Source organism: Sesamum indicum, linkage group LG8, assembly GCF_000512975.1.
Source record: "Sesamum indicum cultivar Zhongzhi No. 13 linkage group LG8, S_indicum_v1.0, whole genome shotgun sequence".
NCBI classification, from domain to species: domain Eukaryota; kingdom Viridiplantae; phylum Streptophyta; class Magnoliopsida; order Lamiales; family Pedaliaceae; genus Sesamum; species Sesamum indicum.
Window position 1 is genome coordinate 6,647,257 of NC_026152.1, and position 13,687 is coordinate 6,660,943.

Sequence of the window (13,687 nt, forward strand, 5' to 3'; positions counted from 1 at the left end):
TTATTTATTTTATAAAATGTTTTTGAATGTTTTAATTTTCAAAAATAAGACACTAGATTTTCACTAACCTAAGGTACTTTTTTAATTTTGAAAAATAAATTTATTTTATATTTCAAAATAACATTATGGGTATTAATTATTATTTATAAATTATTAAAATTATTAAAGGTATTTTGAAAAATATTGTTGAAGTTGTAGTTGGGTGGGTTGTGTATTCTGTTAGATGGAGTATATGATCGGTTCGATTTAATTATAACCTCATTTGAGGTAGACATTTGATGTTATTGTGCATTGGATATATGGATGGTTGAGATATAAATTTTGATTTTAAAAGATTAAATATATATTAATTATTTACCTATACGATCTGTTGGTTATATCAAGTATAACACCTATATGATTCTTGATTGTGAGGAGTAATTTTGACTTACTTCGTCATTAAGTGGAGTTGTGGTGAGAAATAATTATAATTGAAGTAAAATATTTTATAATAGTTGAGTCTATGAGTTATGTTGGTTGTTTTTTTTTCTGTATTTTTAATAATATAAAAATTATTTTTTGAAATTAAAAAAATTTTTTTAGGAAATTTGAATATATGTATTTAATTATTTTGAGAAAATGAAAAAACAAAATCCAGCGATTGCAAAGAAGAGCCACTAAGATGGTCAACCACCCATTTAATTTTTAATTCATATATGCTTACCCATGAAAAAATCAATTATCCACTAACTTTGCAACATGTGGCGGCCAATACATGGCAAGTACAATCCTCTGACTCGTAAACGCGCAGGTAGGATTGCGTGGGAAAAAGCACAAGCAAAAAGCGATGGTGTGTTGGCTGACGTTGAGTAGCCACGTGTCCCCGCCTCTCTTTGAATTTGAGCCACAAGATTCCACGGATTTCTCGATCGTTCTATCTGAAACCCCCCTAAGTTTACTCTAATTTCAATTTAGCCCCTTGACGTGGCGCTCATACACCTTCTTCTTCCTCTCCTTTCTCCATTAAACCAAACCCAAAGGTATTTTCTCTGCTCCACAATTGCCTCTCTTCTCTCTTCGGAGTGTCGATATTATTCTCTTCTTACCTTTTGCTTTTCTTCTTTAGCTGAACGGGAACCCCTGGTTTTGCTCTTTCACTGTCAGTAACCTTCGTTTCTTGTTTTATCTTGGTTTCTCTCTTCTGTTCTTGCTCAGCTTCAATCATTGGTTCCAGATAGAGATCTCAGTATTTCAGGTGTTTCTGCCCATCTTCCGCACTTTTCCCTCTCTGCTGACAGACCCTTTTCTTGATTTACGCAAAATTTTTCTCGAAAACCCAGTTTCTGGAGCTGCTCTGTTCCCCACGTTTCTTTGGGTTTTCTTTTAGTTAATTGGATGTTTGTCATCTGAATCAAGGAGTTTAGAGAGCTGTTGTGTCTCGGGAGAATTTAAGCTTTGATTTTTTGTTAGTTCTCTTTTTCCCTTATCCTCTTAAAATTTCCGATGGAGAGAAGTTTGATTCTTTCTGGGATCAGGAGGTGGTGTGTTAGTGATCTGTAGAAGAACTTTATTCTGGGATCGAGAGGTTCGGTGGATTTCGTTCAGCTGAGAAGAGAACTTGGTGATTTGATGGTTGCTACAGCTATGGCTGTACAGGTGAGGTTAATCTGCGGATTCTGCACTTGATTTCGCTTGAAGGTTGTTTAATTGGGTAGTGATTTTACTGTTTTTGCCTCCACCCATCTCCCTCTGTTACTGTAGTAATGTTGGCAAGATTATGGTTTGTGGGTTGTAGAAGTAAGAAACAACTGAGGAAAACTCGAACCAGTAATTACTGCATTTTTTAGTTGAATCAGGGAGAGTTCTTGTTTTTTGTTGATGTTAATTTTAGTTTATGAGGTCAGGATGTGAATGATAAGGCTGATGGTTCTGAAGGTTAAAAAGTCGTGTCAGGAACAAGAGATACACGCATTTTTTTATTTCAGTAATTGCATTTCCATGTGAGTGTTAGAGGGTTCTTTCAAGATTTCCTGAGAATCTGGCAAAACTGATGTTGGACTTGAATGTCGTGGTAAAGTGTTTGATTTCAGCTTTTTGTTGAAGTTGGAAGCCTATGTATGGATTCTTTTTCTAGAAAGGAAGAAATAGAGAGCGTTATCACTGGTTTGGAGATGTGTTTCAAGTAGAAAATGAGAAAGTTTTGCTGGTTTGATTTTGTAATCAGGGATAATGTATATACAATCTGAAAACAAGAACCATTAGGGATTGCCAAGCTAGATTGTAGTTCAGAATGAGTAAATAAGAATGCACAGTGGAAGCTTGTCTTTTAAAGCGGGATTTCTAAGCTGTTCCGTCATTGAAGACATTCTCAACTGAGATCGGTATTATCAATTTTAGCAATGTTGAGCACGAAGTTCTAAGTCAGCTTATGAAAGAATATTCATGCCTCTGCAATCCGGCCCATGCTAAATATTGAACTTTTGATATGCCTTGTAATCTTATGTATAAACCTGTAAAAGCCAGCACACATTCTAGAATTTCTTATCAACTTTGTTATTCTAAATTGCAGGAACACACTGGATCAGACGCTCCTCTGCCTACAAATGACAACATCCCGTTCGACTTAGGCACACCCACTGTTAAGGGTAACCAGTTGAGAGAGCAGTTCAATGCCGGGGATGACTTTGCTCCAAAGGTATACAACAGGCTCTCTAGTCGTGGATGTTAACGAGCATAGATGTAAATGTTCGACTTGTTGTATTTTTGGCCTCATTTTTGTACCTTATTCGGGTAGGCAAGGAAGCCATATACAATCACCAAACAACGAGAGAGATGGACTGAAGAAGAGCACAAAAAGTTTATTGAGGCATTGAAACTTTATGGTCGGGCTTGGAGAAAAATTGAAGGTGGTTGTTTAGTTCATTGATTCTTTTTAGTGTAATTGTTGTACTTGTTGTGTTCTGAGGGGATTCTATTGTTGCCTCCTTTCAGAGCATGTTGGAACCAAAACTGCAGTGCAAATTCGAAGCCATGCACAGAAGTTTTTCTCCAAGGTTTTACTGCTCTTATACCAATACCATTTTCTGCCATTATATCTAAATGCCGCCTTTCTGAGTAAGTCATATCTCTTATGACACTAAGGCGTGCAAACTTTGTTAGTGGTGAACTTTGACACAGTAAAGTATATTAATACCTGAATGCCTTTGGAATGTTTAGGTTGTGCGTGAATCTAACACTGGCGACACCAGTTCTGTGAAGTCAATTGAAATTCCACCTCCTAGGCCTAAGAGAAAACCGTCACATCCTTATCCTCGCAAGCTTGTTCCTCCAGTCAAAACGGGAATCAGAATACCTGAGAAACCATCAAGTTCTGCATCTCCAAATACTTCAGAACAGGAGAATCAGTCTCCAACATCTGTATTGTCTACAATTGGTTCTGATTCATCTGTCGGGCTGGATTCCTGTATGCCAAATAGCAGCCCGTCCCCAGTCTCTTCCGGTCTTCCTCTCAATGCTGGAATGATTTCTTGTTCTGAAGCGCCTAAACGTCTGTCAGAAGATGCTGATCATGAAGATGAGAATTCAAGTCCGGATGAAAAAATACCTCTGGTACAATTAATATCTTTTAGCTGCTTGTTCTCGTGCAATATATCATGGGATCCAACTTATGCTCATCCAACTAAGATTACTTTTACCGAACAGGAATTGGAGCTTTCATCTCAAAACACCGCATTGGTTAAAGAAGATCCAAGTGAATCAGCTGCTCAAAGCTTGAAGCTGTTTGGTAAGACGTTATTAGTTGCGGATCCTCGTGGACCGTCTTATTTGACCCCAGAGACTTGCAAGGCTGAGTCATTTGACATAAGCGACGGATCTTGTTCATTTCCTTTGAGGGTCGTTCCTCTAAAGTTTCCAAAATGTAATTATGAGTACGAATCGAGTGCCTTTCCCGACAGATCTCCTGTGCCAGTCTATACTACCGACAAGTTGAGCCCTGTGGATGCTCGCCATCCAGTTCCATTTCCATGGTTGACACTTTGTAGTGATGCATCAAGTTCGACCCAGGAAGTGCATAGTCCAATTCCGATCAAAGCCCAATTACTGTGTGATAAGAAGGAAAAGTTGGATAACGATGAACAGAAGGAGGGGTCTTCCACTAGCTCTAATACTGACAACTTTCTTGGCGCATCCCCAGATGGAGGAAAGAACTGGGGCATTAATAGCTGTCACCTCTCCCTCAAACGGAAAGGGACGGAAGGAAAATCCTTCTCATCCTACAAATTGAGCAAGAGAATTTCGGCAAACTCTCTAAACTGCAGACAGGGATTTGTGCCGTACAAAAGGTGTTTCGCTGAGCCAGAGTCCAACATCTCCAAGACAGAAACTGCCGAAGAGAGAGAGAAGCAACGCATTCGCTTCTGCTTATAGCTCATAGACGATGAAGACCTCTGAGGTTCAATGACTATTATTAACTTGTAGCAATGCTAGAAGTTGGATAACTGGATTGCTAAAGGCAAGCTGGAGTCAAAACTGGCCTAGTCTGTATCCATATACGCAATTTTTATCCGGTTTTCCTTTTCTTCTTGACTATTTAAGTGTATTTTGAGTGAACTCTGCAGTCCATCATGTTGTCATCTGCAAGAATCTGTTAGCTATTGCAGTGTAATTTGCCCTGTAAACTGTGAATTTTTGTTCTGGATTTCCCTGTAAGATGTCATAGAGTCAGGCTCAGATGGTGAGCTTCATCATGTTTGAAACAACTACAGTGGTCCTTTATTTTCTGATTTACCAGGTTACTAGGTACTTACTGATGATTGTTCCCATGTAGGCCCGTCCTTTCAAAGGAGATTTTTTAATCAATTCAGGCCTTGGAATCCAATCAATCAATCAATTGTAGTTTACTGTCATAAATTAATTCAGATCTTATCCGATTTAGGCTAGAATTGGGCATAAATAGATGGGCAGTTTCATGGATAAGCTCAGTCCAAGCTAGTGGGAACTCATCGGACACTTTCCTTCTCCCTCTATTAAAAAGATACCAATTAGGTTAGGTACAAAGGTTAGAGACTTACTAAAAAAATTTTAACGAATACCCTTGGGCTGTTTAGTTATAGATTATGTAATATGGAGGCCCAAATCTAACACTATTTTTTGGGGTTAAATCCATTTTAACCCTTGTGATATGTAAAAATATCAACAATCCTCCTATAAAATTTTTAATATAAAAAATCACTTCTATGTTATGAATAAATAATCACACTGTCTCCTGGTCAATTTAAGTCTATTTTCTAAGAAACAATAACTAAAATACCCCTTTTGTCGATTGGTCAAACTAGGCCTATTAATATATAATTATTTTAATTTATAATATATATAATTTTGATATAATTAAAATATATTTATAATATATATAATTATAATTTATAAAAAATAAAATAAATAATATTTTAAATAATTATTATAAAGATAATATTTTATTATTAATAAATATATATAATATTATATATTCACTGTTAATGTAAAAAAAAGAAGAGTACTTTCATAGAAAAATTACAGTCAAAGCGCGTGTGACCCAAATTTTGTATGGAGGGATTTTTTAAAATTTTATTTTATATCACAGGGAGGTATTTGATACTTTAATTTTCATAGGGGGCTTTTTGAACATTCCTATTATCACGGGGGGTCTCTGAATTTTTTTTCCTATTTTTTGTTTACTTTGAATGGTGCTAGTTCGCATTACATCCAGAGGCCAGATGCAATCCGGATGTAATGCATCAAGTATTAAACAATTTGGGGGTTGGCTGTGCGGATGGAGACCACCATATCACCAAATGATCAAAAACCCCTAAAAATCTAGTGAAAATGACGAATTATCCTGGTTTATAGAAACATACGAAAACATTCTCGCTTGTCATCTCCCAGCGGCCGGAGCCGCGCAAGAAAGCAGTAAATCTGAAAAGGGAAAATCAGTAGAAAAACTTGTAAGAAAGTAGGACATGTCTCCTCCGCGAACAGTTTTCCCTTTTCTAAAGGATTCGTGCAATTCAAAGACCCTCTTCATCAAAATCTTCAATATCCAAGACCTCGAATTTCGGCACTCCAAGAATTTGCATTTTCACAATTTGGGGAATAAAGTCATAACTGAGCACAACGTTTTCTAGCTCTGCAATATGTTCTTCTTGGAGTTGAATCATGAAAACAGCAAACCCAGGTTGAAAACAGGCATTGCCGCCAAGTGTTTGACGAATTGTTTGTAAGAAGGAAAACAAAAGGTGAAAAGGATGAGGAAGTTGTTAAAGAGAGAAATGGGAAAACGGCCGGTGAGCATGGCGACGAGGCGACGGCCAGCAGCGGGAGTGTTGCGGCGAGATGACGGTGATGGGGAGGACAATCGAGGTGGTTCTCACGAGAAACAGCAGCAATGCGAAGGTGATTTAATGGCAGACGGCGCATTGGAAGTCGACGCCTTAGACGAAACATTAATGACGACGGCGCATTGAATGGAGTAGGCACGACGGTGTCTGGTGATTGTGAGGCGACTCTTCAGAGTCTCAACGTCTTGGAGGCCCCAACAACATTGGAAATAGAAAAAGGCGCCACCTTGCACAAGGGTAGCCGGCGATTTGAGCTTGGGCATCATTAATGGTGGAAAGACGAGGGTTCCGCTACCTTGTGACTTCAACATGGTGGAGTTTCTTCGACTTGAGAACCAGGTAGTTGATAATGGTGATGCCCAATCCATGGAGGCATTGGTTGCGTTGAAAAAACGATGGGAGGAGCGTTTTGGCACCGGAAAAACGAACCAGGTGCCACCGGCTGACTCTTCAAAGTCACAGCGTTTAGGTGATCGAATGGCGTTGGGGGACGTTCCGACGGGCTCAGCAGTCAAAAAGCAAATGGCCTATCGCCGGAGGCAACTATCTCGGCGACGGCACCGGCGGCGACGAAGTTGAAATTGACTAAGGTACAATCCGAGCCTACTGGATTATTCATCGACAATATTCCATTGCATGCATGTTCTAAAAATTCAACTATTGCTGATAAAATTTCCCATATATTCAATAACTCAACCCGTAAAACGTTGTCGTATGTTGCACCCACAATGCAAAATGGCGAGGCAATTGTGCGCCTTACATTGGAAGCTATCCGTGATGGGTCTCGGAGGTGGAAAGCAACGGCAATTGGGTATTTCCTTTGCAAAAGACCATATTTTCACCACTTGAAAGCATATGTCTCGTCTATTTGGCCAGCGCTTAGAGAGGTAACTGCTACAGAAAATGGATTTTTCTTCTTCCAGTTCAAATCGGTCTTTGATATGAAGGAAGTAATTGAGGGTGGGCCATGGTTATTCCAAGGGCAACCAATCATGCTCAAAAAATGGGAACCTAGGATGGCGATGAGAAAACTGAAACACACGCAAGTTCGAATTTGGATCAAGCTGCGACACCCCCGATAGAGCTATGGACATCTAAAGGATTGTGGCTAGTGGAGTTGGAAAGTCACTGTATCCGGATTCGATCACGCAGGCATACACGAGATTGGACTTCGCTCGTATATGCGTCATGCTAGACATCAGCTCGAAGCTGCCGAAATGTATTATTGTTATGACCACAGACGAGGATGGTGGGGAGTCGCCATGCAAAGTAGACGGGAATATGAGTGGGTGCCCCCAAAATGTATGGGCTGTTGGAGTCTGGGCCATTCGGTAAAAACTTGTTTGCTGACGAAATCGGTGAAACCTGTGAAGCCCCTTGTGTCTGTTTATGTTCCTAAAGCTCGTACCTCTAACTCTCATATGAAGGAGGAGGTAAATTCATAATCGTTAGGTATCAATAGACCAGTGTCTCCTCGGGTAACACCTTTGCCTGCAAGGAAGGAGGTTGTACCACAGCAGATAGGTGTGCGTGAAACCCCCAGCTCAAATGGGGAGGCGGGACATGAAGATAAGGGTAAAGCACTAGTCATCTATAATACTTTTGATACCTTACAACTCCTTGATGATGTAGATGACATTCCTCGGGGTCCTAATACAAGCAGCCCAAGAGTAGTGACCCATGTTGAACACGGCTGTGTGGAATGTGTGAGGCCTGAACAAGAGGGACCATCAGCTAGCAGTTAAAGATCTCGTAACTAAGTTCGGGTTACACTTTCTTGGTTTTCTTGAAACATGTGTTCGCATGAATAATGTATCCCGCATACAATCATTTTTATTACCTCAGTGGAGTGGTTTATGCATCATGGGTCGGTTGGTAACCGTATTTGGATTGTATGGGATGACAATTTCATTGATGTGGATGTGACTGATATCGGAGCCCAATATATACATTGTCGTGATACTATCAGAGAACTTCATGAGACTGTGGCAATTACTGTTGTCTATGGGGCCAATGAGGTGGCTGATCGGCGTGAACTATGGAGTTCTTTGGGGATGCTGGCTACGCAGTGTGTGGACACCCCATGGCTAGTTGGGGGAAACTTTAATGCTGTGGGATCACAGTGAGGTCTGTGGTACTTCAGGCGATATAAGGATGGTTGGACAGAATGCTCGTTAATGATGCATGGGTGTCGCGATTTCCAACATCTTACTACTCCAGCACTCTCCCCCGCACATCCGACCACTCGCCATTAGTGTTATCGGATGACTGGCAGAAGCAGTTTGGAGGTATGTTCCGTTTCGATAACTACCTCACTCTCTCATCGGATCTTATACCTAATGTGCAGAATGTATGGCAGCATGCTATAGTAGGTGTGCCATGTATGCGGTCATGCGGAAACTCAAGGCACTGAAGCCTGTTTTTAGCCAGATGAGGAGGAATAAGGGAGACTTGTCGCTCAATGTCCAGTTGGCCAAGGGATTTCTTGAGACGGCCCAAATTATGGTTAGCTTAGATAGATAGGACGAGCTTTTATTGCTTTTAGAACATTCTTACGACTGGTCTATGCTAAGGTGGCCAAGCTTGAACAGATAATGTTACAACAACATGCCAAGATACAGTGGATGAAGGGGGGAGACCATGTTCACGTGTGTTCTTTCAAAAGACTGCTCAGAGACGGATATTGAGGTGAATTTTACAAATTAATGATTAGCAGGGGTCCACTCACACGGAACCAGAGGCAATTCATGAATTTATCACCTGCTATCGGACTCTTTTAGGTGGTGAAAGACGTAGAGAGGTGATGGACATGCGCTATCTGAAACCATGGGGAAGACATGTCTTAACGGAAGAGGAGGCCAATTGGCTTCTCGTACCTTTTAGCCTCGCTGATGTGAAGTAGGTTGTGTTTGACATTGCTGAGGACAAAGCTCCGGGACCTGATGGGTACTCATCGGGCTTCTATAGAGCTACTTGGCCGATTGTCGGTAGGGAAGTTACAAAGGCTGTATTGGAGTTCTTTGCTACGGGAAAGTTGCTAAAACAATCAATACGACACTCTTGGCGCTTATACCAAAGTTACACTCCCCTATGTTAGTCACTGACTTTCGCCCCATATCTTGTTGCAATGTACTCTATAAGATTATTACTAAACTGATTGTGCAAAAGTTAAGTGTGGTATTTGACAAGTTGATTAGTCCTTGTCAGGCTGCCTTTGTCCCTGGATGGAGCATTGGGGACAATATCTTGCTAGCACAGGAGCTGTTTACGGGGTATAAACAGGCGCGCTTGCCACCTAGATGTGCACTAAAAGTGGATACTTGGAAGGCATATGATACAGTGGAGTGGGATTTTCTCCAAGCAGTGTTGCAATTATTTGGATTCCCGGGGACTTTCATAAAATGGATAGAGGAGTGTGTCACGACACCCTCATTCTTAGTTGGGCTAAATGGGAAACTTTATGGATTCTTTTCAGGTGCGAGAGGACTACGGCAGGGAGATTCCTTATAACCTTATCTCTTTGTTTTAGTCATGGAGGTTATGCACCTGTTATTCCTACAGATGATTGAGCAGGATATGCTGTTCTCTTTCCACTGAAAATGTGAGGCTGCAAGAGTGTTCAAACTTGGGTTTGCAGATGACTTGTTACTGTTCTGTAGAGCGGATATGGACTTCATTGGGGTATTCAGACAGGGGCTAGACAGGTTTGCTGCATTGCGAGACTCACATTAAATGTTTAAAAGAGCCACCTTATCCTTTCCCGATCAGCACAAGGGATGCGAGAGCAGATGCTAGCGATGCTTGGCTTCCAAGAAGGTCATCTTCCACTGAGGTACTTGGGACTTTCCCTCCTATCCGCTAGATTATCCATAAATGATTGTCAGCCTTTATTGATGAAAATTGACCAACGCATTAATGGTTGGGAGGGCATCGGGTTATCGTATGTGGGACGAATTCAGATTATTAAATCGGTACTCATGGCTTTCACTATATATTGTGTGTTCCGCTTTTCTATTGTCGAAAAGAGTTATAAGGGAGATTGAGAAACAACTACGAGCTTTCCTATGGAAAGGTACAGGAAACAGGGGCTATGCAAAAGTGGCATGGAAGGATGTATGTAAGCCATTATCAGAGGGAGGTCAGGGCTTACGGGATGTCGCCAGTTTAAATAGAGCTTTAATGAGTAAGAAACTATGTGATGTCATTCGTTGTTATAGGACATCCATTTGGGTGGATTGGCTGTACCACGGGCGATTACGAAACACATCAGTTTGGACAGTTTCTGACCGTGGAGGTGCGTGGGGGTGGAGAAAACTATTACAACTACGTACGATACTACGACAGATGGTTGAGCATCAGATTGGAGATGGGAACATGTTCTATCTCTGGAAGGATCCATGGCACCACCTGGGCCCCCTGACTCATCAAGTAACCTGGTATCATTACCACGAGGACCTGAACTTCTTAAGCTACCAGGTACAATGAAGCTCAGTAGTGTTATCAGGGAGGGGCAATGGTATTGGCCTCTTATCATTGACATAGAGTGCTTGGAGATTACACAGGCACTGCCTCAGATTCATGGCGGGAAGGATCGTAACATTTGGCGTTTTGAGACGGGCCGACCTACAGCCCAAGCACTTTATAGACTATGGGAGTCGCCGGGATCCAAGGTAGGTTGGGCTTCTCTACTCTCGGGCTCCCTGAAGATTCCTAGGCATACCTTCATCCTTTGGCTTGTAATTTTAGGGAAGCTATCTATGATTGATTGACCATGGGTATCACACCTTGGTAACTGTGTCCTTTGTGAAGAGAGCGTGATAGAGACCCATCACACCTATTTTTTCGATGACGTTATGCACGACAGTGTCTTACAGCTGTTAGAAGGGTTGTACGCTTCACCTGGCCTAACTGAGACTGGCCACAAGATGTTGACTGGGCAGCGCGAAAATGGAGAGAGAAACACATCGTCAATGTGGCTTACTGGACTCTCCTTGCGTCATGCGTTTATCACATTTGGAGAGAACAAAACTTGAGACGATTTGAGGACACTAGTCGACCACCCTCTATCATTGCCACCATCATAGTTGAAGAAGTTAGACAGAGGATTATTAGCAAAAACTTATATTACTCGATTAGTTCATGTGCATTATATAGACTATGGCATATCCCTTGGCCTGTCGAGAGAGAAACCAATCATTGAACACTTACCTTGTACTTAATAAAACTTACATTGACCCAAAAAAGTAGGACATCTCGCAAAAGCAGTACTTCTGGTTAATTATTTTTTTAATTAATAAATAGATCAATTATATAAATATAATTTAAATATATAATGTAATATTTTTATGACGAGTCGTGTTTTCAAAACAAGACTTGAATACAAAACTATTTTTTTTTAAAAAAATTGGCGTGTCGTGGTATGAAACCACGACTTGCTTATTTTTTATTTTATCTTTTTTAAATTTTGTTTAATTAAGTTTTTTATAAATTAATTATATAAAATTAATCTTAACAACATATTAAAATCCAAAAAATTATAATATTAAATTTGTATTAATTTAAAAAATTATAACTAAGTATACAAATGTAATAGTATATATTTATTTGTACAATTGTAAAAAATACAATGAACTATATAATTCCAAATGTCAAAAATGTCCCCGTTCCACAATTGCGTCTGTGGTGTTGACGTTGAGGTCTGCTTATTTCCTCGCCCACATTTTGCATTGGCTCATTTTGCACCTCATTATCATCACCATATGACTGACTTGATGTTGTTGCAGAACTAGACTTCACATTATCACGATATGCACTAAAAGATAGAAATTGAATTGGTGAAATATTGTATCCTGGTGCATATAGTTGATTAATACCAAGACCAAGGTCAAGATGTACTTGTGAAGAATAATCTTGTGTTTGGTTTGACATATATGGAGTTGATTGAAACCAATCATCTTGAGGCGGTTGGCGAACGTAATAATACTGAGGTATATATATTGTAGAAGGACCAACTATATCCACATAGGGGTGGCTTGTCGAGCTCGACCTCAAGCTCGACTCCTATATACTGAGCTCGAGCTCAAGCTGGTGTTTTGTTTTTTGTTTTTTATTTTTTTGTTTATTCTTATAATTATTATTATTATTATTATTATTATAATATTAAATTATGCAAATCGCCAATTTTTACATAAATTTATAAGTAATAAAATAGATTGTATAATGCATACTACATTATTATTATTATTATTAGATTAAATAATGAAATCATCAATTTTTTACATAAATTTATAAGTAATAAAATAGATTGTATAATGTATACTATATAGTAAATATACCAAAATATATTATGAAATTTACAAATATAAACTACTGATTAGTTTAGTAGTAATATAATTAGTAAAATGTACAAAAACAAATCATACTGAATAGTTTAAAGTTATAGAAAAGTATTAATTATCTGAAATAATGCAATTTAAATACATAAAAATATTTTATAGTTGAGATTAATATATGTTTACAATCTGCAGTAAATTTATATATTTATAAATATTAGTATTACATTAATGTAACTATCATCATACATTGTTGAACAACATGGGTTAATCGGACCATCAAAATTAAGATTAGACAGTTAGATATGATCAAACTTACAAACAAATACACTTGGTAAAGTTTTAGACTTATTGGATATATGGATGTCAAGATATCGTACTCGGAACATAAGAATAATCATTCAAGATAGTGTGTCGTTGAATTAGGCCAATTTATTTTAAATCATACCGTCTGATATGATCTAATGGATACAGTCTTGTATATATTTAAATTTTGTATGAATTGGGTGCCCGAATTTTAAGATATCGTAATTATTGATTAAATTTTTTAATCTCATTATACATATAATAAAATAATAATTAGAATTGTTCAACTATCATCATAATTATTATTATTATTATCATTATTATTATTATTATTATTATTATTATTATCATTATTATTATTATTATTATGATTTTTAGATTAATTCATAGGAATTACTAAATTTTGACATAAATTTATAAATAATAAAAAATTATAAGTGAATTACTTGTCAATTTAAAAAAAATATAACATAATACAACTATATATTAAAATATAACTTAAAATTTATATATGTCATATTAAATAATAATTTTAATTACAAAATATTATAATTTACTAAGTTGTTGATTAAATTTATTTTTGTATAAAGATTAAATGTATAAATAAAAGTACCATAATATATTATTATCGAAAATAAAATGTATGATATTGATTGATAATTATAATATATGGTCAATTTTGATTATAAAATTGAT

General features: G+C 38.2%; 1 protein-coding gene across 1 annotated transcript; it reads left to right on the plus strand.

Moving 5' to 3' along the window:
• LOC105167811 (protein REVEILLE 1) lies at positions 1,006-4,760 on the plus strand. The gene is made up of 6 exons (XM_011087624.2): positions 1,006-1,635; positions 2,549-2,674; positions 2,774-2,885; positions 2,971-3,032; positions 3,196-3,588; positions 3,682-4,760. The coding sequence occupies exons 1-6, from the start codon at positions 1,609-1,611 to the stop codon at positions 4,405-4,407; spliced, it is 1,446 nt and encodes a 481-aa protein (XP_011085926.1). The 5' UTR covers positions 1,006-1,608; the 3' UTR covers positions 4,408-4,760.